Raw genomic sequence first — 22,879 nt, forward strand, 5'->3', positions numbered from 1 at the left:
ACACGTACACAAGTTCAGTCCCTTTTCCAAGGCAGACCTTTTCAAAGATACCTTAATGGAATTTGAGTCGTCGATGATTGTCCCCCTGCGCTGTAAACATTTTGTCATGCCGCTTAAACAATCAAAATATGTCGATTACCGTTGTATTTTTGCCCTTTGTCTAAGGCACATCATCTAGTTAGTTGCGAAGTGCATTATGACTGGGGAACAGGTAAACAGACGATTTAGTAGCAATGTTTTAGGTTATTGTGATCTACTGGTGAAATTAATACAGATGGCTGGCTGTTTCTAAGCAACAGTGGTTGCCTTGAGTGCGTGTTGCGAAATTGGGGCAAAGTACAGGTAAATGCGCAGGTAAGGAAAACAAAGGTGCAGTTAGTGCATGGGTTAAGAGTGGAATTTGGCAAAGGGTCTGAAGCTGAGCTGCTTCTTCAGAAATAAGGATGAAGGAACTGGATACCCTCAAGCGACAGGACTTCTCAAATGTCCTAACTACATGTGACAAAGCAAGGTAGACTGCCGTACGAATTATTTTTTCCTAAACAAAGTCTTAAGACATTTTCAGTGAAAGAATGTGTGCATTCGATTTTTTAAATTATTAGTACTGTTCTACAAAAGCCGGCAATCTGTAGTAGTGTAGGTAAGGTGGAAACGAAGCTGCCTCTAGGACTTCACTTGCAAATGCTGAGCCTGATGCACATTATTTTTCACAAATTAGAATCTGTTTACACGTACAGTCTTTTTTCAGTAAATCTTGTTTTACTTAGCTTTTTATTTCATTTGTTAAATTTTATGAAAATGTTAGGTGAAGAAGACTGGATGATTATTTCTTACCTAAAGCGCGTGTTGGTGCGAGTTTCCTTATTCTATTATGCAGGTCGCCATAGTCTCACCCACTTAGTGAAAGAAGTCTTGGACAAAGCTTAAAACAATGGGGAGGGGGGACAAAGGCCCAAAAATAGGGACAGATTTTAAATATTGCTCTTATAAACCTAGAAAGTAACAAGAATAACTGGACTTTTTTATCATGCATACGAAGTCTAAAACTATAATGTATGTGATTATTATAGGTTCATAGGTTACTAGGCTATCTGCCCTGGGGCATTTATAAGCCTAGCCCGATTGCGTTTGGCTTACACCACCCCTTGATTTGAGTATACTGTGCCCTTTTTAAAGTTTAGTTTACTGTGCCTCTGTCTAATAGTGACACGGAAGTAATCCCTGGGACAAACCTATGATCCCCCATCCACTCATCAAGATTCTTCTTGAAGAGATTCAGTGAGGTGCTCTGCCTAACATGAATTGGAATTCTATTCCAGAGTGAAGGGAGCCTCTGGGTTATGAATCTGTCCCTCCAGCATGTTCTATTTATTTCTGTGCTGAGGTTCAAGTCCCTCGAGCGCATGGCTCTAAGGGATTTAGATTTACTGAGGTGGAGCATGTCCATTAATTCTGGGTTGGACATAGCTTTATATGTCAGGCATAGATCTCCTCGAAGTAGGCGGTATGCAACTGAGTAGAGCTGGAGTTTTTTTAACCAAGCAGCATATGGCATCTGTTTGAGTCCCTTGATCCTCCTGGTGAGGTACTTTTGGGGTCTTTCTAATGGCTGCAGGTGTCGGGTAAGGTACATCCCAAAGGGGGAATTGTATTCTATGATGGGCCTGATGAGGGATGAATAAAGGGGCACGATTACCTCTCTTGATCTAGATGTGAATCCTTTCATGATGAGGTGGGCTATGTAGAAGGTCTTTCTAACCACTTTGGCAATGTGGTTGTCAAAGGAGAGATTGCTATCAACTTGGGTCCCCAGATCCCTAATTACTTTCTCTGTACTTAATGGGTTACCACCTATGTGGTAATTTGTGGGCACATTGTTTTTGCCAAAGGGTATGACTATACACTTTTTGGCATTTAGCATTAGACCATGGCTCTGGCACCAGTTATCCGTCTCAGCGAGACCTTTTTGAAGGATGTTTGTGTCAGCTTGAGAGTCGATTATGGCGCCCAGTTTGCAGTCATCTGCGAACTTGGTGAGCCATAGTTCTCCCACGTTGGCCTGTACGTCAGAAAAGTAAATACCGAACAAGAGAGGTCCGAGGACAGAACCTTGTGGGACGCCACTTGTGACCGGTTTCGAGTCTGATATGGCTCCAACAACTCTGACTCTGTGGGTTCTGTCTTTGAGCCAGTTTGTGACCCATCTTGTGACATAGGGGTTTATATTTAGGCTGGATAGCTTATCTATGATGCTTGAGTGAGGTATTGTGTCAAATGCCTTTGCGAGGTCCAGATAGGCTGTGTGGACTACCTTCCCTTCATCTATGGCCTTGGTGACTGTTTCGAAGAAGTCGACCAGGTTCAAAAGGCAGGATCTGCCCTTGATGAAGCCAAATTGTGTAGGATCTAGTGTCTGTAGGTCCCCAATGTCTTTATGAGTTCCATGATGATCCTCTCCATAGCCTTGCAGACTAGGCTAGTCAGGCTTATGGGGCGATAGTTTCCAGGGTCCGCAGAGGTGCCACCTTTGTGGAGTGGGACCACTGTTGCTGTACGCCATTCTTTGGGCACATATCCTGTAGTGAGGCTGAGATTGTACAGCAGTTTTACTTGAGGGATTAGTTCTTCTTGGAGTTCATGTAGGACGCAACCTGGGACGCCATCTGGTCCCATGGAAGCAGTGTTTTTTGCTTTGGAGAGGGCGGCCTTCACCTGAGCATCAGAGATGTTTGGGAGGCTGCACTCTGCCGGGATAGATACTTGTTCTTTTGGGGGGGAGGGGGTGGAAAAGTTTGCACTGAACCTGTCTGCCAGGATATTGGCGATGTCTGTGGATTCAGGTATTTTTTGTCGTTTAGAATCAACTCAGAACAAGTCTGGGAGTTGCATCCCAGGTTCCTAACATAACTGAAAAAAGCCTTATGATAGTTTTTAGTGTCCTGTGCAATTTTTCTCTCGAAGCTGGCCTTGGAGGATTTTATGAGGGATCGTAATTTTTTGCTAGTACTGATCAGAGATGCCTTCCCTTTTAGGGATTTTGCTCTATCATGTAGTAGCTTCCTCCTTCTGTTGAACAGTTTATTTATGGCTGGGGTCCACCAGACTGGACGCCTGCCTTTGGATGATTGGGTCTTGATTTTGTTTGGGATAGCATGATCCATGCATTCCTGGAGATGTCCGTAGAATGCGTTTATATAGGATTCTGCAGTTTGGGCCGTAGTTTCCACTGGCCCTGGGGCCTTGAAGGATTCCACTTCGGTTTTGAGAAGTGTGAAGTTCGCTTTAGAGAAGTTTTTCACTGTGGTTTTCTGGGCTGGGGGTGGTGTCGGGATGTGGATATCCAGTGAAATTAATTTATGGTCTGATCTTACCAATGAGGGATATACTTCTGGCATGGAGCATAGAGTCCCCATGTTGGTAATGATCAGGTGTAATATGTTTTTCCCTCTTGTGGGAGTGGTGACTAGTTGTTCCATAGCATTTGAGTTTATAAATTCCAGGAACTTTTGGGCTAAGGTGCTGGGGCTTGAGTAATGCTCCCAGTCTATGTTTGGGTAGTTGAAGTCACCCAGTATATAATGGTGTTCAGAGAGATCTTCATGTTCTCCAATGTTTTCAGGAAAGCCGAGTGGGATTCTTGACTTTGAGAGGGTGGTCTGTAGGATGCTATAAACTGAAAAGCAGTCTTGCCCACTGTCAGTTGCACATGGATGGTCTCCGATACTTCGTGCAATGCCACTAACCTGGAGGTGTGGATATCCTTGATAAATATGGAAACTCCTCCTCCTTTTGTGGTTCGGTCTGGGTTTTGGGGCCGAAAAGCATGATATGAGATATAACCTGGTAGTGCTGGGGTGCTCTCTGGAGCTCTGAACCAGGTTTCTGTCACTGCACAGATATCGATGTTCTCCATACTGAGGAGAGCTTCGAGTGCATGCATCTTGAGGTTAAGACTTCTGGCATTTAGCAGCATTACCCTTAGTTTCTTGTTCCTTGTGCTGTCTATGGAGGTGGGTTTGACTTTTGAGCCTTGCCTAAAAAAAGGCACTACGGGGGTGACAAGACCCTTTGCCAATATCCGAAAACCCAGGGGTGACAGGTGCAAGCCGTCCCTAGTGAAGCAACGTGGCTTGTCGAGCATGTCATCCCAGGCTGACAGACACTGGATCCACTTTGAATGACACCAAAATTTTAGCCAATTGTTAAAATCGATCATTTTGTCTTTATACTGTGGCATCATTCTAGGTGAGGGTAAGACGCTGCTCAAGGCCAGGGTCATACCGGCCTGGGCTACATGATCAGAGAGCTCCTCTATGTCTCTTTTCATGTAGTCGAGGAAGATACGTCTCAGGTCATTCATGCCAGCATGTACAATGACTGAGTCATATTTGTATTTGCTTTGGAGTGACCTGAGTGCTTGCGTTATGTGGCAGATCCTAGCACCCGACAGGCAGCTCACTGTGACCTTTTCTTTATTCAGCCTGGTGAGCGGGACATCAGTGTGTCTGACAATAGAGTCACCTATTACAAGAGTATCAGGTGTGTTATTCAGCCATAAGGGCTGTGACTGCTTGGCACACTGACTTTGTGTGCTATGTGTTGTACGTGTTTTGTTTTGGGGTAGCGTTTGCTTGGATGTCTGCTTTGGAGGTCTCTGTTGCTTAGGTAGATTTTTATTTAGAGCCTCCGAGTATGTTTTTGGGTTTTTATGTGTTTGGTTCGCTGTTGTGGTGGGACTATGTGATACTGGAATTGTGTTGTGTGAGGTTACCTTCTCCTCCTGACTGGTTACACCAGTTTTGAGATGAGAGAGCTCAGCCTCCAGTTTGGCTATATGGCTGCATCTCTCACATATATTTGAACCTGTTTGGAGGAGGAGAGGGTTGTCCGTGTACATGAGACAGTTGTAACATTGCCTCAAAATTCCCAGATTCACCAGCTGGACTGGAGAGGAAACCATTGACTGACCTTTGGACATGCTAGAGTAATATAGGGAACTGAATTAAAACGGACTAATAGGGGACAAGATAATCGTAGAGAGTATAAGAGTAAGTAGTGCTTATGGTTTATTAGTGGTAACTTGTACAATTAGTTATTTGGACCAGTGAGGGGCCTTAGAATGAGAATATGGTGTTTAATTTGAGAGATAGAGCAGTTCTAAGGGAAAAAGTGAAGAGCAGACTTTGTGGAGCCAGGAATAGTTTAAACCCAATTAGGCGGCGCTGCCCGATGATGCGCTATGCGCCAAAACGCGCAAAACCGTGCAAAAGAGGGTTTTAAGAGAGGGAGATCAAGGAGTTAGGAATTGACCCAAAATGGCCAATAAAACTACAGTTTCAATGCAGTAACCACTCCCACAGGGGCAGGCAGGCTGCTCAATGTTTATCACTGCCACTGCTGAACACAGAGACTTCCCTTTAGCCCAAGCAAACAATGGCCTCCAAGAAACTTACAAACAGTTCAGAACAGCAAATCTGTAACTGAACTTTTTTAAATCTCAGAAAAGTGGGAAAAAAGCAAGATTTTTTTTTTAAGGAAAGCAGAGGTTCACAAGTATCAACAAGTTAGAACAGTGCAGTAAATGACCCCACACTTGAGTGCTAGGCCAGAGACAGATAAAATGCAAGTTTTAAGAAAAAAAACAATTTTAAAAAGAAGTGCAGGCAGGAAATTCAGTAATCAGCTCTAGGTTGTGTTCTAAATACAGTTACCAACACAGAAATCAAGTTTAACAAGCCAGAAAATGCTCAAAAGTAGGCGGCAATGCAGAAAAACTTAACAAATAATCTGAATCAAAATAATTAAAATTTCAAAAGTGGCTCCTTTCTTCTCTCAGCGTTTTCTCCTCTTGGTGGGTGCTTCACCAACAGCCAACAAGTCCGAAAAGACGCCAAAACCACAAGGCAATCGGGTTTTAAGTGAGGGAGATCAAGGAGTTAGGAATTGACCCAAAATGGCCAATAAAACTACAGTTTCAAGGCAGTAACCACTCCCACAGGGGCAGACAGGCTGCTCAATGTTTATCACTGCCACTGCTGAACACAGAGACTTCCCTTTAGCCCAAGCAAACAATGGCCTCCAAGAAACTTACAAACAGTTCAGAACAGCAAATCTGTAACTGAACTTTTTTAAATCTCAGAAAAGTGGGAAGAAAGCAAGATTTTTTTTTTAAGGAAAGCAGAGGTTCACAAGTATCAACAAGTTAGAACAGTGCAGTAAATGACCCCACACTTGAGTGCTAGGCCAGAGACAGATAAAATGCAAGTTTTAAGAAAAAAAAATGATTTTAAAAATAAGTGCAGGCAGGAAATTCAGTAATCAGCTCTAGGTTGTGTTCTAAATACAGTTACCAACACATAAATTAAGTTTAACAAGCCAGAAAATGCTCAAAAGTAGGCGGCAATGCAGAAAAACTTAACAAATAATCTGAAGCAAAATACTTAAAATCTCAAAAGTGGATCCTTTCTTCTCTCAGCGTTTTCTCCTCTTGGTGGGTGCTTCACCAACAGCCAACAAGTCTGAAAAGACTAATGACTTAGTCCTCTGATGTGGAAGAAAACCACAGATTTTATAAGAATTAGACCAAAATATGAAGCAAAAATCTAGACAGTCTACGAAAATCTGGACAGTTGAGAGCTATGCAGGTCACACATGCCTGTGTGACATTACTGTAGAAGTATAGGTATCAGTCTGCATGGATGAGTCTCGCATATTCACTTTTCATTATGAATTCTTAGTTTCCAGAGGGACTGACCGTAAGTTACTGAAGTATGTTCTTAGTGGGCATCAACTGGTTGTAGGATTGCCACCTTTTCAAATGCCCAAAGTGGAACATTTTTTGTGAAATGTGAGATTTTGCAGGACAGACCTTACCTGTGGCCAAAGCAAAGAATGGAACTTCATTTTTTTGCCAAATAAAATCTTATTTTTGTAGTGTTTGTGCTACTTATGCTGCTTCATATGACATTTAGTATAACATTTTAGGAGTTTCAGATACAAAATAATTGTTTCATGCAGCTGTGTGAAGATTGGAGGAAAATGGGTGAAGGCTGTCAACCTAGTCAAATAGAATTTGATACATAATTCTATCAATTGTATAAATAAATGTAAAATACAGGCTTGTGTCTTTAAATGAAAGAAGACACTGTAAAATGTGAACTTCAAGATTGTTGCAACATTGCCATCTGCTGTAAGGAAAACCAAGCCAAGCATTTCAAATATGTCTTTTGAAGCTGAAAAGATCTTATGAATCTCTTTGATGTTTACAAGTCGGCTCCAGTGAGTCTGGATGAAGGTTTCAGGCCCATTGTTTTAAGGTTAAAGTTAAGGGCCAGAATTAACATGTGGAAGGTGCTTTATTGCTCTGGTTTCTGCTAGAGTGTATATGTGAAATGTCTTGTATTGTTGTAGTTTCCTGAGCAGGTGTTAGCTTGCTAAATAATGCAGTTTGTGGCTTGAGAAAACCTAAGTGTCAAAGTTATGTAATTTGGGAGGGCCTCAGCATCATTTCATACAAACTGAGAAGAAATGTAAGCTTCTATTAATTGTTTTTGTTCTTACAATATCGACGAGGGTATGTGGTAAAATAAATTTGTTGTTTTCACTTTCTAGTGTATGTATCTTCAAAGCTAGGAGAACACAGATCTCAGACTGCACACTGTGACAGTGCTAGCTACACAGCACTGTAAAATGTGGCTCTCCGTGAGTGTTGACTAACATTGTCAAAAATGGGCATGGGTATTTATCGGTAATAATTAGACTAAAGTACCTGGCCTGGCCTGATGGGAGTGGTACTATGTGCCCTTATTGGCCGGTATGTCCCTGTCAAAAAGCCTAGCAAGCCTGGGTCAATATACTGGCTGGCTGGTTTCCAGATGCACAGCTTGGGTTACCTGGGATACCTCTGTTGACTGAATGTAAAACCAATCAACCTGCCAAACATGAACTAAGAATTGTTGCACTCAGTGTAGATACACTGAGAGGAAAAGGCTGGGAAGTGGGTGACATGATGGCATGGAGGTATTTGGACATCCTGTGTATCCAAGAGACAGGATGGAAGGGCAGTGCAACAAAACCACTTGACTTGGAATCCAGAGTCTACTACTCAGGAAAAGGACAGGCTAAAAATGATATGGAAATTGTGTTGAGGGAGAGGCTTCAGAAGACAGTGAGGGATGTTATCAGAATCAGTGACAGATTTATGGCAATCAGACTCCAGTGTGAGGAAAAGAGTGCATTCAGACAGCAGTTGCAGAACCTACTAGATAAAACAGGACAACAGGAATTGGTATTGATAATTGGTGACATATTGGGACAGACAGAACAGAATATGAGGACTGCCTTGGCCCACACTGGTGGGGCAACAAGAATAAAGAAAGAGAGGCCATTCTAGATTTCTGTCAGGCAAGTGGTTTGATGGTAGCCAACACATGGCATAGAAAGAGACATGATCATAAGATCGGTCAGAAGATCACATACAAAAGTGGTCAACATGCAACTCAGGTAGATTTCTTCCTAGTAAGGAAAGATCACTAGGGTAAAAGCAGTGATTGCAAAGTCATCCCCAGTGAAACAGTCAGCCCACAGCATTAAGCACTTGTTGCCACAATCAGTTGCAAGCATTGGTCAGGGAAGGCTTTAAGGGCAACAGAGACCAAGCTGAAGACCTGGAAGTTGACTGGAAAGCACAACAGTTCATGGCATTACTCAGGGTTCTAGTACCTCAAGAAGAGAAAATAGATGGAGATGAAGAAGAATGACAGCTCCTTAATACTGCTGTAAAAAGACACTTGTTGGAATGTTTTAAGCTAACACCTAAAATGTATAGGAAAAAGTTTAGTGAGCATAGATGCAAGGCAGATGAAAATGTATGTGAATATGTTGCCGAACTGAGCACTTATTTTCATAGCTGGGTGAGTGGCTGTCAGGTCACCACTTCTGTAGGGCTGGCAGACTTTTTGGTAAGGGAACAACTTAGCGCTTTGTCTGAGGACATGAGGATATGGTTAGCTGATAGACAGTGTGCTACTTCAGAGGAGTTGGGGAAGAAGGGAGACCTATACCTAGCAAGCAAGGCAGCCCTGCATAGGAAAGGGACACCCAGTACTGCTCATGGGACTAAAAGAACCCATGGTGGACAGCACAGACTGAACCAACAGAATCCGCCAGTAGCAGGGGAAGCCACTAGTCCAGGTACACGTCCAGAAGCTAGGGTTAAATGTTTTTAATGGAACCAGTGGGGCCATGTGGCATATGTTTTGAATGGAACCAGTGGGGCCATGTGGCATACAGATGTCCACGGAGGCAAGGTGGGGAACAAAAGGTGAAAGAGCCAGTAAGTGAGAAAGACAAAATGCCAATAGTAGGTTGTCTTGGGACAACAAGGGTACCAAACTACCACTAGAGGTTATATCCTATTGTAGTGAATGGCAAAGAGGCCATTGCTAAGAGAGATGCGGCCTCTGACATAACCATTGTAAAGCCTGCACTGGTTACAGAGTAGCTCTACTTGCCTGGGCAGTCTACTCCAGTCAGGGCTTTAGGAGGGATCTCATTCCAAATACCTTTGGCTAGGGTTCACATTGACTGGGAGGGTGGAGAAGGAAGCCAGCAAGTAGGTGTGTTTGAGGATATACCTGCAGATGTCCTGATAATGAATGATTTTGATAGTGCAGTACCCTGCGCTTGTGCAGTTACACCCAGTCAGGCTTGGAGACAAGCATGCAAGTCTGGTAGCCTGGGGGAGACCCAGACAAACTGCACATTTGCAGCCAGAACTGCTGAGGTAGTTACTTCAGGGAGGGAGCTGCTCTGTAGCAGTGAGACTGAAGGTGAGCCACAGCTGCTTGTGGGTACTGATGGTCCCTTGGACAGAGTGACTGCAAAGGTAGAGGTGAGTAGTAGTACCCAGGCTGACAGTGAGGCACCACTGTCAGAGGATGCCAGACGTCCTGTGGAAGGGGAGCTGGAAAAGGTTGCAAGGAGAGACTTGATACAGTCTCACCTCTCAGACCCTACATTGCAAGGCCTGAGGCAGGTAGCTAGGGAGGCACCTGATTCTCAAGGGAAGGGGGAATCTGTATACTGGAACAAAGGGTTACTGTACAGAGAGTGGACCCCTGAAGGAGGGATAGAAGGTGAGAGAGTACAGCAGTTGGTAGTGCCTAGAGCTTACCATATGATGCTTCTAGCCATAGCCCATGATATTCCCTTTGCAGGTCATATGGGCATAAAATGTACAAAGAGGCGTATTATGCAAAACTTCTATTGGCCTGGAATTTCCAGAGATGTAACAGGGTACTGCATGACCTGTGAGCAGTGCCAAAAGGTAGGCAAGGCAGGAGACAAGGTGAGAGCCTCTTTGATGCCTTTGTCTGTGATTGAGAAGCCATTTCAGAGGGTAGCTATGGATATTGTGGGTCCTCTGAGTACCCCAAGTTCCACAGGGAAAAAGTATATCCTAGTGATTGTAGATTATGCTACACGATACCCTGAGGCAGTGGCTTTGTCCTCAATTGAGGCTGAGAAGGTGGCAAATGCTTTGCTAGAGATTTTCAGCAGGGTAGGTTTCCCCAAAGGAAATACTGTCTGACAGAGGTGCCAATTTTATGTCAGACCTGCTGGCTTGTCTGTGGAAGTCCTGTGGGATGAAGCACAGGAAGACCACACCCTGCCATCCCCAGACTAATGGTCTTGTTGAGAGGTAAACTCTACAATCAAGTCCATGCTACAGGCATTTGCAGATCAGTTTAAGAGGGAGTGGGACAAATATTTGCCCCATCTGTTGTTTGCTTACAGAGAAATTCCCCAGGAATCCACAGTTTTTTCACCCTTTGACTTGCTGTATGGGCATAGGGTGAGGGGACCTCTAGATTTAATTCAAGATGAGTGGGAAGGTGAGTGTGAGTGTGAGTCTCGCAAGGAGTCTGTTGTGGCATATATCCTGAACCTCAGGACAAGGCTCAGGGAACTCATGGGCCTGGCCCAGGAGAACCTGGCAGAAGCCCAGCAACAGAAAAAGGAGTGGTATGACAGGAATGCTCGAGCTAGAGAGTATGCTGTAGGGCAGGAGCTGATGGTTCTCATTCCTGTCAGACACATCAAGTTGCAAGCAGCTTGGGAGGGACCCTACAAGGTGGTAAGTGATGTTAACTACATGGTGGAACTTCTAGGTAGAAGGCAGGAGCACAAATTGTACCATGTTAACATGATGAAACCTTACCATGATAGGGAGGCCCTTGTGCTGAGCATTTGCAGTGCATTGCAGAAGGAGTCTGAGAGAGATTTTGTGACTGATCTCCTCAGTGAGGCTCGGGCTGACACCTCAGTGGAAGGGGTAGCAATGTCCCAGCAGCTATCTCCTACCCAGATTCTAGAAATCCAAGCAGTGTTGCAGTAGTTTGGGGGCATGTTCACCGGGAAACCAGGGAACACCCACCTGATGCAGCACCAGGTGGATACAGGACCCCAAAGGCCTATCAGGCAGGCCCCTTATAGGGTGCCTGAGAGAGTCAAACAGACTCTGAGGGAAGAGGTACAGGAGATGTTGGAACTAGGGGTGATTCAGGAGTCCAACAGTCTCTGGGCCTCCCCAGTGGTACTGGTACCAAAGAAGGATGGCAGCACCAGGTTCTGTGTGGATTACAGGAAATTAAATAGTCACACAGAGACAGATGCTTACCCCATGCCTAGGACAGATGAGGCCCTAGAGCAGCTGGGCAGGGCTAAGTATCATACAACCATTGATCTTACCAAGGGTTACTGGCAGGTGCCTTTGACTCCCAGTGGAGCACCCACCTGATGCAGCACCAAGTGGATACAGGACCCCAAAGGCCTATCAGGCAGGCCCCTTATAGGGTGCCTGAGAGAGTCAAACAGACTCTGAGGGAAGAGGTACAGGAGATGTTGGAACTAGGGGTGATTCAGGAGTCCAACAGTCTCTGGGCCTCCCCAGTGGTACTGGTGCCAAAGAAGGATGGCAGCACCAGATTCTGTGTGGATTACAGGAAATTAAATAGTCACACAGAGACAGATACTTACCCCATGCCTAGGACAGATGAGGCCCTAGAGCAGCTGGGAAGGGCTAAGTATTATACAACCATTGATCTTACCAAGGGTTACTGGCAGGTGCCTTTGACTCCCAGTGCTAGAGAGAAGTCAGCCTTTGTGACTCCTTTTGGCTTGTATGAGTTCACAAAGATGCCCTTTGGGATGAAGAATGCCCCAGCGACTTTCCAGAGGCTGGTGGATAATATCCTAGCAGGAGCAGGAGGGTTTGCCCTTGCTTACATGGATGATATTGCTATCTACAGCTATTCCTGGCAAGAGCACGTTCAGCATGTCAGGGAGGTGCTGGGCAGAGTACAGAGGGCAGGGTTGATCATTAAGCAGAGCAAATGTCAGGTGGGTATGGCAGAGGTCTCCTACCTAGGACATAGAGTGGGGAGTGGTAAGATAAGGCCAGAACCTGCCAAAGTGGAAGTCATTCAGGCATGGCTTGCACCTGTTACCAAAAAGCAGGTGAGGGCATTCTTAAGGACATCAGGGTACTACAGAAAGTTCACTCCCAAGTATAGTACCATAGCTGCTCCCCTCACAGACCTGAAAAAAAGAACAGGCCAGATAAGGTAGTGTGGACCCCAGCATGTGAGCAGGCATTTCAGAAGCTTAAGGAAGCTTTGGGAGGACCCCCTGTGTTATCCAGTCCGTACTATAGCAAAGAATTTGTTGTGCAGGTGGGTGCTTCAAACTATGGGGTGGGGCTATACTTAGCCAGATTTCTTCACAGGGAGAAGAGCACCCAGTGGTTTATCTAAGTAATAGGCTCCAACCCAGGGAGGAGTGCTGTGCAGTGGTAGAAAAGGACTGCCTAGCCATAGTGTGGGCACTACAAAAACTTCAGCCTTATCTGTTCTGTATGGAAGAAAATTCACTGTGATGACGGATCACAACCCTCTAACATGGTTAAACAGAGCCAGTCAGCAAAATGCCAAGTTGCTAAGATGAAGCCTGGGGTTGCAAGCATATGATATGTCAGTGCAGCACCGCTGTGGGAGTAGCAATGCCAATGTAGATGGGCTCTCAAGACAGAGAATGGGGTGAGGTACTCCCAGATAGACCTGACACTCTCAAGCAATGTTTCTCAAGGGGCACTTGAAAAACGTGCTTGGGTTCCCTGGGGAGGGGGTGTGAAGATTGGAGGAAGATGGGCAAAGGCTGCCAGCCTAGTCAAATAGAATTTGATACATAATTTTATCAATTGTATACATAAATGTAAAATACAGGCTTGTGTTTTTAAATGGAAGAAAACACTGAAAAATGTGAACTTCAAGATTGTTGCAACATTGCCATCTGCTGTAAGGAAAACCAAGCCAAGCATTTCAAATGTGTATTTTGAAGCTGAAAAGATCTTATGAATCTCTTTGATGTTTACAAGTTGGCTCCAGTGAGTCTGGATGAAGGTTTCAAGCCCATTGTTTTAAGGTTAAAGTTAAGGGCCAGAATTAACATGTGGAAGGTGCTTTATTGCTCTGGTTTCTGCTAGAATGTATATGTGAAATGCCTTGTATTGTTGTAGTTTCCTAAGCAGGTGTTAGCTTGCTAAATAATGCAGTTTGTGGCCTGAGAAAACCTAAGTGTCAAAATGATGTAATTTGGGAGGGCCTCAGCAGAGCTGTTGGTTAATGTTTAAAAACTATTGTTCACTGAGAGACTGTAAGCATTTTGATCTTGGACATCTAACCCAGCACTGCTTGCACTTTATGTATGTAAGTAAGATTATAGCACTGTGTTTTCTCTTAAGATTAGCTAAAGATTAGAAAGTTAGATTAAGTGTTTTTCTTTGATATCATACCTGTCCTACTGTATTATTTTAAGTTTCTGTGTGATCTCTGAACTCTTAGATATCTCTGTGGTGTAGTAGTATTGTCTTGTGTTTTAATTATTTATTATTAAATATTTTAAAAACCTTTTCCTGTGGCTGGTTTGTGTAGAGATACGCTGTAGAGTACATTGCATATTTATAGAGGTTATCGTAATAGGCCACTCTAATAAGCCTTAGACTGTTTAGTCACATTACCAGTTGGATAATAATATTGCATGGTAATAATTGGACACCGTTTTAAGGGCCTTTTAGTAGCTGATATTATTAGCTGGGTGGTGGCAGGAATTACTACCGTATGGTCTGGGTAATAGGGGCACAGCTGGAGAACCTGTGCCAGCCTTTTCTCAGGAGGGTCTGTGTGGTTGTATAACCTCTTCTCAAAGTGTGTGTATGGTGTGTCAGCTACTTGGCAGGGACAAGAAACACTGGTTGGACATAGAGGGTACCAGAGGTTTTAGCTTGCCCAGCTAGGCTGAGACCTGGACCCTATAGCTGTGCCAGTGGGGAATCTTATTGGGGACCTGGTGAGCAAGGGAGCAACTAGCCCCAGACTGACTGTGATCTCTGTGTGCACTTAAGGGAAATTGTACTTTACTGTGTGTATTAGTTATCCTTTCCTCATCTAGGAGTCACCCTCTCTGGCGTCAGTGGTGAGGATTGAGGCTGCTTGATTGCTGGATCAGGGCATGGGAGTCACAAGCTGTTAAAGAAAACTTTGGAAATATTTTTGTCCTAAAATCTTATGACATTTGCAATTTTTTATTGTTTTTTTTTCTGAAGGACTCAATAGGGACTGCCTGCACAAAGAGGGACAGGTGGTAACACTAACTGTCTGAAAACCTTAGGCATTGTTTGCAGAATTCAGTAAGAATAAATAGGCTCCATGGGTCTATATTAGATAAATGAAAGTTTATCTTATGAAAGTTTATCTTACCGAACGCTAACATGAGCAAATATCCCGGAACCCGAAACCGGAATTGTGAGATCGCAGTACAGTGAAGATGGGAATATTTGCCCTTTCCTCACCGTAGTGCGATCTTGGAGTTGGAATATATATTTATCAGGGGGTGTGGGGTGCACAGCCCCCCACAATTGCAGTTTCGAGTTCCAGGATTTTCGATAATGTCAGCGTTTGGTAAGATAATCTTTTGTTTATCTAATATAGACCTGGCTCCATTCTAGGTCCCCTACTATTTAACATATTTATTAACCATTCTGTCACTGACTCACGAATGCCAAACTTGTCCAATATGCAGATGACTCTGCCATTATCTGCTGTGCCAAATCTCTCCTCAAACTTATGCAAATAACTCAGGACACCTTTACCAGCACTGAAACTTGGTCGCTGAACAATTACCTAGCTCTCAATGCAACCAAACCTAAAATCGTGATATTTACCCCATCAAAAAGACACCAAAATTGACATGAACTCATAGGTTCATAGGTTTTATAGGTTCATAGGTTGGTACTAGGTTTTTGGCCCTAGGGCGTATACAAACCTAGCCATAACAATTCCCTGGCTATTTCTTCCCACACTATTTACTTCCTGGACCCCTGTCTAGCAGGGCGACTGACGTGATCCCCGGGGTGAATTTTCTTTCTCTCATCCAATCGTCAAGGTTCCTTTTGAAGAGGGCCAAAGAGGCACTCTGCTTGACATGTATGGGCAGTCTATTCCAGAGTCTGGGGAGTCTCTGGGTCAGCAACCTATCCCTCCAGCATGTTTTGTTTTTTGTGATGACAAGGTTTAGATCCCTGGAGCGTGTGGCTTTGAGGGATTGGGATTTCTTTAAGTGTAGCATGTCCAACAGCTCTGGGTTTGACATGGTCTTGTATGTTAAGCAGAGATCGCCTCTGAGTAGACGATGTGCATGGAGTATAGCTGGAGTTTGTTAAGGCGGTAAGCATAGGGCATCTACTTTAGGCCTGTGATTCTTTTAGTGAGGTATTTCTGTGGCCTTTCCAGTTATTGCAGATGTCTTGAGAGGTACATACCAAATGGAGTGTTGTATTCTATAATGGGTCTAATGAAGGATGAGTACAGTGGTAGAGTGACCTCCTTTTTTCTGGATGAAAAGCCCTTAGTGATGAGGTGTGCCACATAGAAGGATTTCCTGACTGTTGTGGCGATGTGGTTATTGAAGGTGAGACCACTGTCCACCTGTGTCCCTAAGTCTCTTATCACACTTTTGGTGTTTAGTGTACTACCACCTATCCTCCTCTATAGTCAGCCTAAACAAGACTCCCATCAAAATAGTTCCCCATACCAAGCTACTAGGCGTCCTTATCGATGAACAATTAAAATTTGACATCCACCTACAAATTGACATTAAGAAAACCCATGAGAAGCTCAGAATGCTCTTTTGGCACAATCATTGCCTCACCAACTCACCAAGTGTACACTTGCTGTCACTTACTTCCTAATCTCTCTTATGTATGGAGCCCCTCACCTTACTAACCTACAATCCTCCATAAAGGCAAAACTTGAATCCTGTTACAATAAAATCTCTAATTTTGCTACCTGCTCCAAGTCCTATTCACACCACTGCGATACCCTACACTCCTTGAATTGGCTAGAACTCCCCAACTATCTCTCTTACATTCACCTCTCAACTGTCCATAAACTCATTTTAAAGTCTTCCAACTGCCCCTCCCTCTCCTCTATCCTCACCCTGCATCTTCCTGTCAGATCACACAGGTCCAAAAATCAGAATGTCCTCAAAGTATACAAATCCATATGTACTCCAGGACAACTTCTATTGTAATTCTCCCTAGCACACAAAAGGAACTCACTCCTACTCCACATCCGAATTACTCAGAACCACTTTTGTTTTAAGACTTTGCTTTATTCATGCCTCTCTTCTAACTGGGAATGCTCTTGCTCTCACCCATCCTAACCTCATTCTACTTCACTCTTACTCCCTTCAAGCTTTCTTTCACAAATTAAACCTAACACCTGCTATGCTCTTCTTACAATTTATCTTACAATACCAACTTCTATTATGTCTTATATAGCATAGGCATTTGTATACCTTGACTACAAAATGCTTTGTTATCCCATGTATTCACAGACTGCTTCATTGTGGCATATACCACAATATGCTTTTATCATTCTTGTTATTTCTAAGACTTTAATAATGTAATATTTTGTTAGCTTTTAATAGTTTTCTTCAATATTGTAATATTGTTTCTGGAGCTTTTCTCCCTGGGCCTCCATTGAAAAGGGCTCATTTCAGCCAAATAGACTCTCCCAGTTAACAAACTGCAAATAAACAAACAAATACATAAACTGTCTAAAATGGTATTGAATGGAATATTATTGACAGGTACATACTTTGCTGTTGGAGACGCAAAGCAAGCATAGAACTAGTTGCTTGTGTAGTACAGCTGAATAAATATACCCCTAAGTGTCCAGGAATTGTAGTGGGGATGTGGTCATTCTAGTAGAGGTCTTTCACCAGTCCAGTCGAATGGTATGCTTGCAAGTAAAAGTCTGTGGTCTGCAGAGGCAAAGTAAGTTTTCAAAGGAATGACAAAAGACACCAGTGAATTTTCATCTTTATTTACATTGCAAAGCATTTGATCTGTAACAGTAAAAAAGTTATAAACATACTATGACACGGTCTGAAGCCCTGTGGTGTTAGATGCATTTTGTAACTGTCATCTTCATGAGTTAAAAAAAATCTCTTTTTTTTTTGTCAAGATGAATAGTGTTGTGATTGGCCTAAAGTCTGAATCTCTGTAGGTGAAGGACACTTAAAAAATAGAAGATTGCTTCTTCCATTAATCATAGCAATGCTTAATGTAAGCAGAAGATCATATACATAAGGGAGTACATAATGCAGGATGCATCTGTCTTTAGAATATTAGGGTGAATTTTACTACAGTGAGCTGTCACTGTATCAGACATGTTTTATGGAGCTTTTTTAACTTAGTAATATAGATTTCTTGGAAAGGAAACTTGGAAATATTTGTCAAGTCAGGCATTTAGTTGCAGAAAGAAGTTGCTTAAAGAAGAAATACAGTATTGGATAGACACAAATGTGTAGGCTGTATACATCTTGTATCTGTAATGCTGAGATTTTTTCAAAGGTAATTGATTTAATTTAATCCCATATTTTAAGGGTGATTAAAGAGAAGGTCTTCTTGCTTTTTTCTAAGATAGGAATGATGGAGACCCTCAGAAGTAAATGTGTGCTTTGTTCAAGGACTTTTCTAAACTCATTAGGATTTTATATGGTTTTCAAAGCATTTCAAACCCTTTCTCTGACATCAGTTTTAATGTTTGAGGTGATCATCAGCATTTCAACCCTTCACTCTTCTAGACTTAATTGGAGACGTAAAATCCTGACAATTCATGTGAATACTAAATAAGAGAGAAATAGCACTGCAGTTTTGAGTATGGTAAGCATGTGTCTAGTCAGCCTTCCATTTTTAAAAGGTTTGTTGTTCTTCAGATGAGAAAGGCCTACCATTAAGAAAAAAACGGAGTGAATGTTTAGCTTTCAAGGAAAGCTTAGATGACATGTAAGTGTCTACTCATAGGATCAGGAATGCATTTCATGAGTCAAAGTGTTGCACATTCTACATAGTTTGTCACTATTTATAAAAAGCATTCTGAAAATGTCTGAGAGAAGTAAAAGAATCCTAAACTTTTTTTCAGAATGCAAAGAGCTCATCTTTGCAGACTATATTATCTAAAAATACCACCATAATAATGCATTCAAAGCATCATTAGGATATATGTAGGCATAACTTAGAGCTTTGATCAGATGAGTGGATTTTCCTAAAAATGAAGCTTTTCCTTTGGGTGATTTGGTTTGCCTTGTTATTTTCATGTCTTGGACATAGTCTTTAGGCTTTCATGCAGTGCCATATGGCAACACAAACTAGAAGGATAGAGGGTAGGGATGTAGCTAGGTTTTTTGGAATTGTATGCAATTTTCCAGAATGTAGCTTCCCTCCCATGAATTCATTGCCCCTCAGCCTTAGACAATACATATTTCTGGATGGTGTACCTTTTTACAAAAAAAAAAAAAAAAAATCTGCAAATGACAGGATTAAGCAAAACTAAGCAAATAAGTAATATAGAAAATCTTGCTGGATAGGCATTCATAAAATTTAAAATGACATTCATTGTGGTTTATATCCTATACAATTTAAGTTCTAGTTCATATCACTACACAAAATACATTTATTTTTAAATCATGCACTCTGTGGCATACATGGTGTATGCCTGAGGACGTACAACAGAGCGTCTTCCTTAACTCAGATGACACTAATTGCTTCACACTAGGCATTGGGTTCATATTCCTGTACTGGCACTACAATTCAGCATGACGAGGTATTCTGCTGAGGTGCCATTGTTATGATGAGGCATTAAACCAAGCTCCCATCTCCCTGAGCTGAAGGTAGATGTGATACATTTTACCAAGGTCCTACAGCACTTAATAAATGCATAAGAACATTTTCCCAGTGACCTGGCTAATTTTTCCACATTCATTGAAATGTACTATCTGGGGCTGTGACTGAAAAATGTCTGAAATGAATCAATACATTTAAACAATTATAAATAAACAGAGTCAAATGTAATAATTCCATGGATAGAGCCAGAGTAACAAGTACAGTTTATTATGTTATATGATTTGACTGTACAAAAATAAACTACAGTGAAAGTGGAATGTAACTGAATTTTACATATTATGTTAACATATGATACCTTGATAACTCATACTTTAGTGTCTGGGTTTACTCAACAGTATCATACAGTATTACAGAGTTATTTACATAGATAAAAATGTCAGAATTTACCAGGTCAAGACATCTGATGTCTGAAACTTCGAAACATCTGAACTTCTACAGAGATATCATAAAAAGTGCCTTTACTTTTACTAGGCAGATCATTTGGTTTACTTTAAGATTTATTTTTTCTCTTCAAAGGTAGTTAAAGTGTATCTTAATCACACCTGTTAGAAAATGACACACTTGCTGACTAGCACAATTTCTTCATATTTATAAAGGAACATAAATCAAAAGTTCTTTTAAGCAGTACATTTTCTGTCAAACTGTACAGTGCAGCTGCACCATGTGGGATGTGTGGATTTGTTTCATTCAACAAGTCCAGCACTATTTTCACCCCTTCATTGGATGAATTAGACATTATCCACATCCCAGCATGATATATCCAGTCATATATGTGGAGTGTGACTTGCACTTTTATTACCAATGCTTATCATTTTTAATTGTTTTCAGCATTCAGAATATCCCAAAATATGTTGCTTAATGTACACAATGATTTTCTGTTGGAAAAAAAGTATCTCAAACTTAAAGATGTGGTTATAGATGAAAAAACAGATCCTATCAGTTTTGCAAATATATTTGCCAAGCTTTTACTTTCTACTTCAGCAAGACAGCACAGTTCAGAAAGAGGACTCTGAATGATTAGTGATCTTAGTACGTTACACTAAACTACAAGGCAGCTTAATGAAACTATCACTTATTGACATAGCAACAGCATTCTGCTGGTCATGCTGGACGTAGTACTTGGCAAGCGCTCTGTGGATGGGCAGCAGTTTTGTATTTTACTGTAAATGCCAGTGAAGGAAATATTTGCTTATGTCTTCAGTAGCAGTATAGAATGGCTATAGCAACACATTCCATTATCCAAAGCACATTACCTGTACAGTATTGGCACAGCTACAGTGACACATTCCATTATCCAGCACTAATTACCTGTACAGCATTGGCACTGCTACAGCAGCACAATCCATTATCCAAAGAACATTACCTGTACAGTATTGGCACAGCTACAGTGACACATTCCATTATCCAGCACTGATTACCTGTACAGTATTGGCACAGCTACAGTGACACATTCCATTATCCAGCACTGATTACCTGTACAGTATCAGTACAGCTACAGTGACACATTCCAGTATCCAGTACTGATTACCTGTTCAGTATGGGGACAGCTACAGTGACACATTCCATTATCCAGCACTGATTACCTGTACAGTATTGGCACAGCTACAGTGACATTCCATTATCCAGCACTGATTACCTGTACAGTATCGGCACAGCTACAGTGACACATTCCAGTATCCAGTACTGATTACCTGTTCAGTATGGGGACAGCTACAGTGACACATTCTATTATCTAATGACAAATTACCTGCATAGTACTGGCACATCTACAATGATGCATTCCATTATCCAATGAACATTACCCGTATATGATCAGCATTTTACGGGGAATATTTTGGAATGTACTGCTGAGAATTCCTATGATTCAACATTGCCAAACACTATTTATTAATTAGGTGAGGGTTGCTTAAGTGCAAACTATCTATGCTAAATCAAAGCAGTTTTTGTGAAATGTAATCAGTTACTGCATCTTAGCTGTAGCCACAGGTATCTCTTGTGGTATAACACAGGGTTTTCCAAACTGGACCCTGAACAGTCCTGCTGTGTTTTAACAGAATAATGTATATTGAGCAGCCATAGCTGATAAATTGCTTAGCTTGCTTGTTAAGTGTCTGTTTTATAACTAAGCAAACTATGACACAATATACTTTATGCATAAGTTATCAGAGAAGGCTCTAAGGTCAACAGGCTAGGCTGAAGATCTGAAGTTGACTGGAGAGAAAGTAGAAGAGTTCAAGGAAATATTCAGGGTCCCAGCACTTCAGGAAGATGATTGAACAGGTGGAGCTGAAGTACCTGAGTGTCTAAAAACAGCATGTATTAGGACTGTAGAATAAGCATGTAGCTGAACCAGATAAGGTAATAAGGTAAATAAGAAAGCTGGTGGTGGTGGGATGCAGAAGTCAAAGTAATCAAAACATTATTAGTGCAGAAAAAAGTGGGAGATAGCCTTGCCTGTCTTTATTAAGAAAGAATACTGGTTGGCTAACAGAGGCTAAGATAATATCAAAGAACAAAACAACAGAGGTGCTTCTGGAAAGGGATTCAACAGATGGCACAAAGCAACTGCATTAAGTTACAAGCCAAGGGGAGAAAGATAAAGAAAATAGCAATCAAACATCTGTCAGAAGGGTTGCCAGCAAAAACCTGTGCACCAGTCCACAGGACATCAGAGGCAGACGGACGGAGTACGTCCAGCATTTTCCAAATGAAGAAAACCACATAGCAGCTGTACTGCCCACCACATAGTGTATGATGAAAGAAGAGCAGCCTGTCCGAGAAGAAGTAAGAACAGCATTAAGGAAAATGAAGTCTGGGAAAGCAACAGGTTCAGATGAGGTCACAACAGATAAGAACAAGGTGTTGGGTGAGTAAGGTGAGAAATGGCTCTGGAGGGTATTCAGAGCAGTATGGAGAAAGAGAGACAGAGTGATTGTATCCCATATGGCTAGCAAATATTTTTTTAGAGTCAGTCTGCAAGAACAAAGAGAACATTTACAATTGTAAACATTTTTAGAGGTATCCAACTCCTGTCCTGTCACACTGCATGAAAGTGCTAGAGAGCGTGAGTGATGAACAAATGCTAATGGTAGTAGAGTGTAAGATATGAGATGAACAGTTCAGATTCAGATCAGGATGCAGCACAATCAACATTCCTAGATTTGGAAAAAGCATATGATAAGGTCCCAAGAAAGCTGATTTGGGCAGTAATATGATGGTTCAAAGTTACAGAGACATTGGCAGAATTAGTGCAGGCTATGTACAAGGACCCAGTGACACAAGTATGAACAGTGTTCAGACTCGCAGAGGGGTCCCAGTGAGAATGGGTGTGCATCAGTGTTTAGCTCTGAGCTCACTGCTGTTCATACATTGGCAAACAGGTCAGAGGAGGCAGAACAACAAAGCTGCTATATGCAGCCAATGTGTCACTACAGGCAGACTCTGACCAAGAACTTCAACAAATAATAGAGAAATGGAATGCAAAACTGAAGGCACACAGGATGAAACTGAGTACCATTAAGATAATTATGATGGGAGAAAATGGGGGAAATCAAAACTTGAAAATCGAAAACT

The 22,879-nt window shown here is 42.1% G+C and overlaps 1 protein-coding gene across 1 annotated transcript in view; it reads left to right on the forward strand.

Annotated features, from left to right (window-relative positions):
• The first annotated feature begins 342 nt into the window (after positions 1-342).
• The window catches only part of LOC122806747 (hyaluronidase-like), a 765,066-nt gene continuing 742,529 nt past the window's right edge, over positions 343-22,879 (forward strand). Inside the window, exon 1 of the mRNA XM_044077422.1 lies at positions 343-511. Within this exon, the coding sequence (XP_043933357.1) occupies positions 444-511 (68 nt within the window). The 5' untranslated portion in view covers positions 343-443. The remainder of the gene's footprint in view (positions 512-22,879) is intronic.

Source organism: Protopterus annectens, chromosome 7.part0 (assembly GCF_019279795.1).
Source record: "Protopterus annectens isolate FY-2018-M chromosome 7.part0, PAN1.0, whole genome shotgun sequence".
NCBI classification, from domain to species: Eukaryota; Metazoa; Chordata; order Ceratodontiformes; family Protopteridae; genus Protopterus; species Protopterus annectens.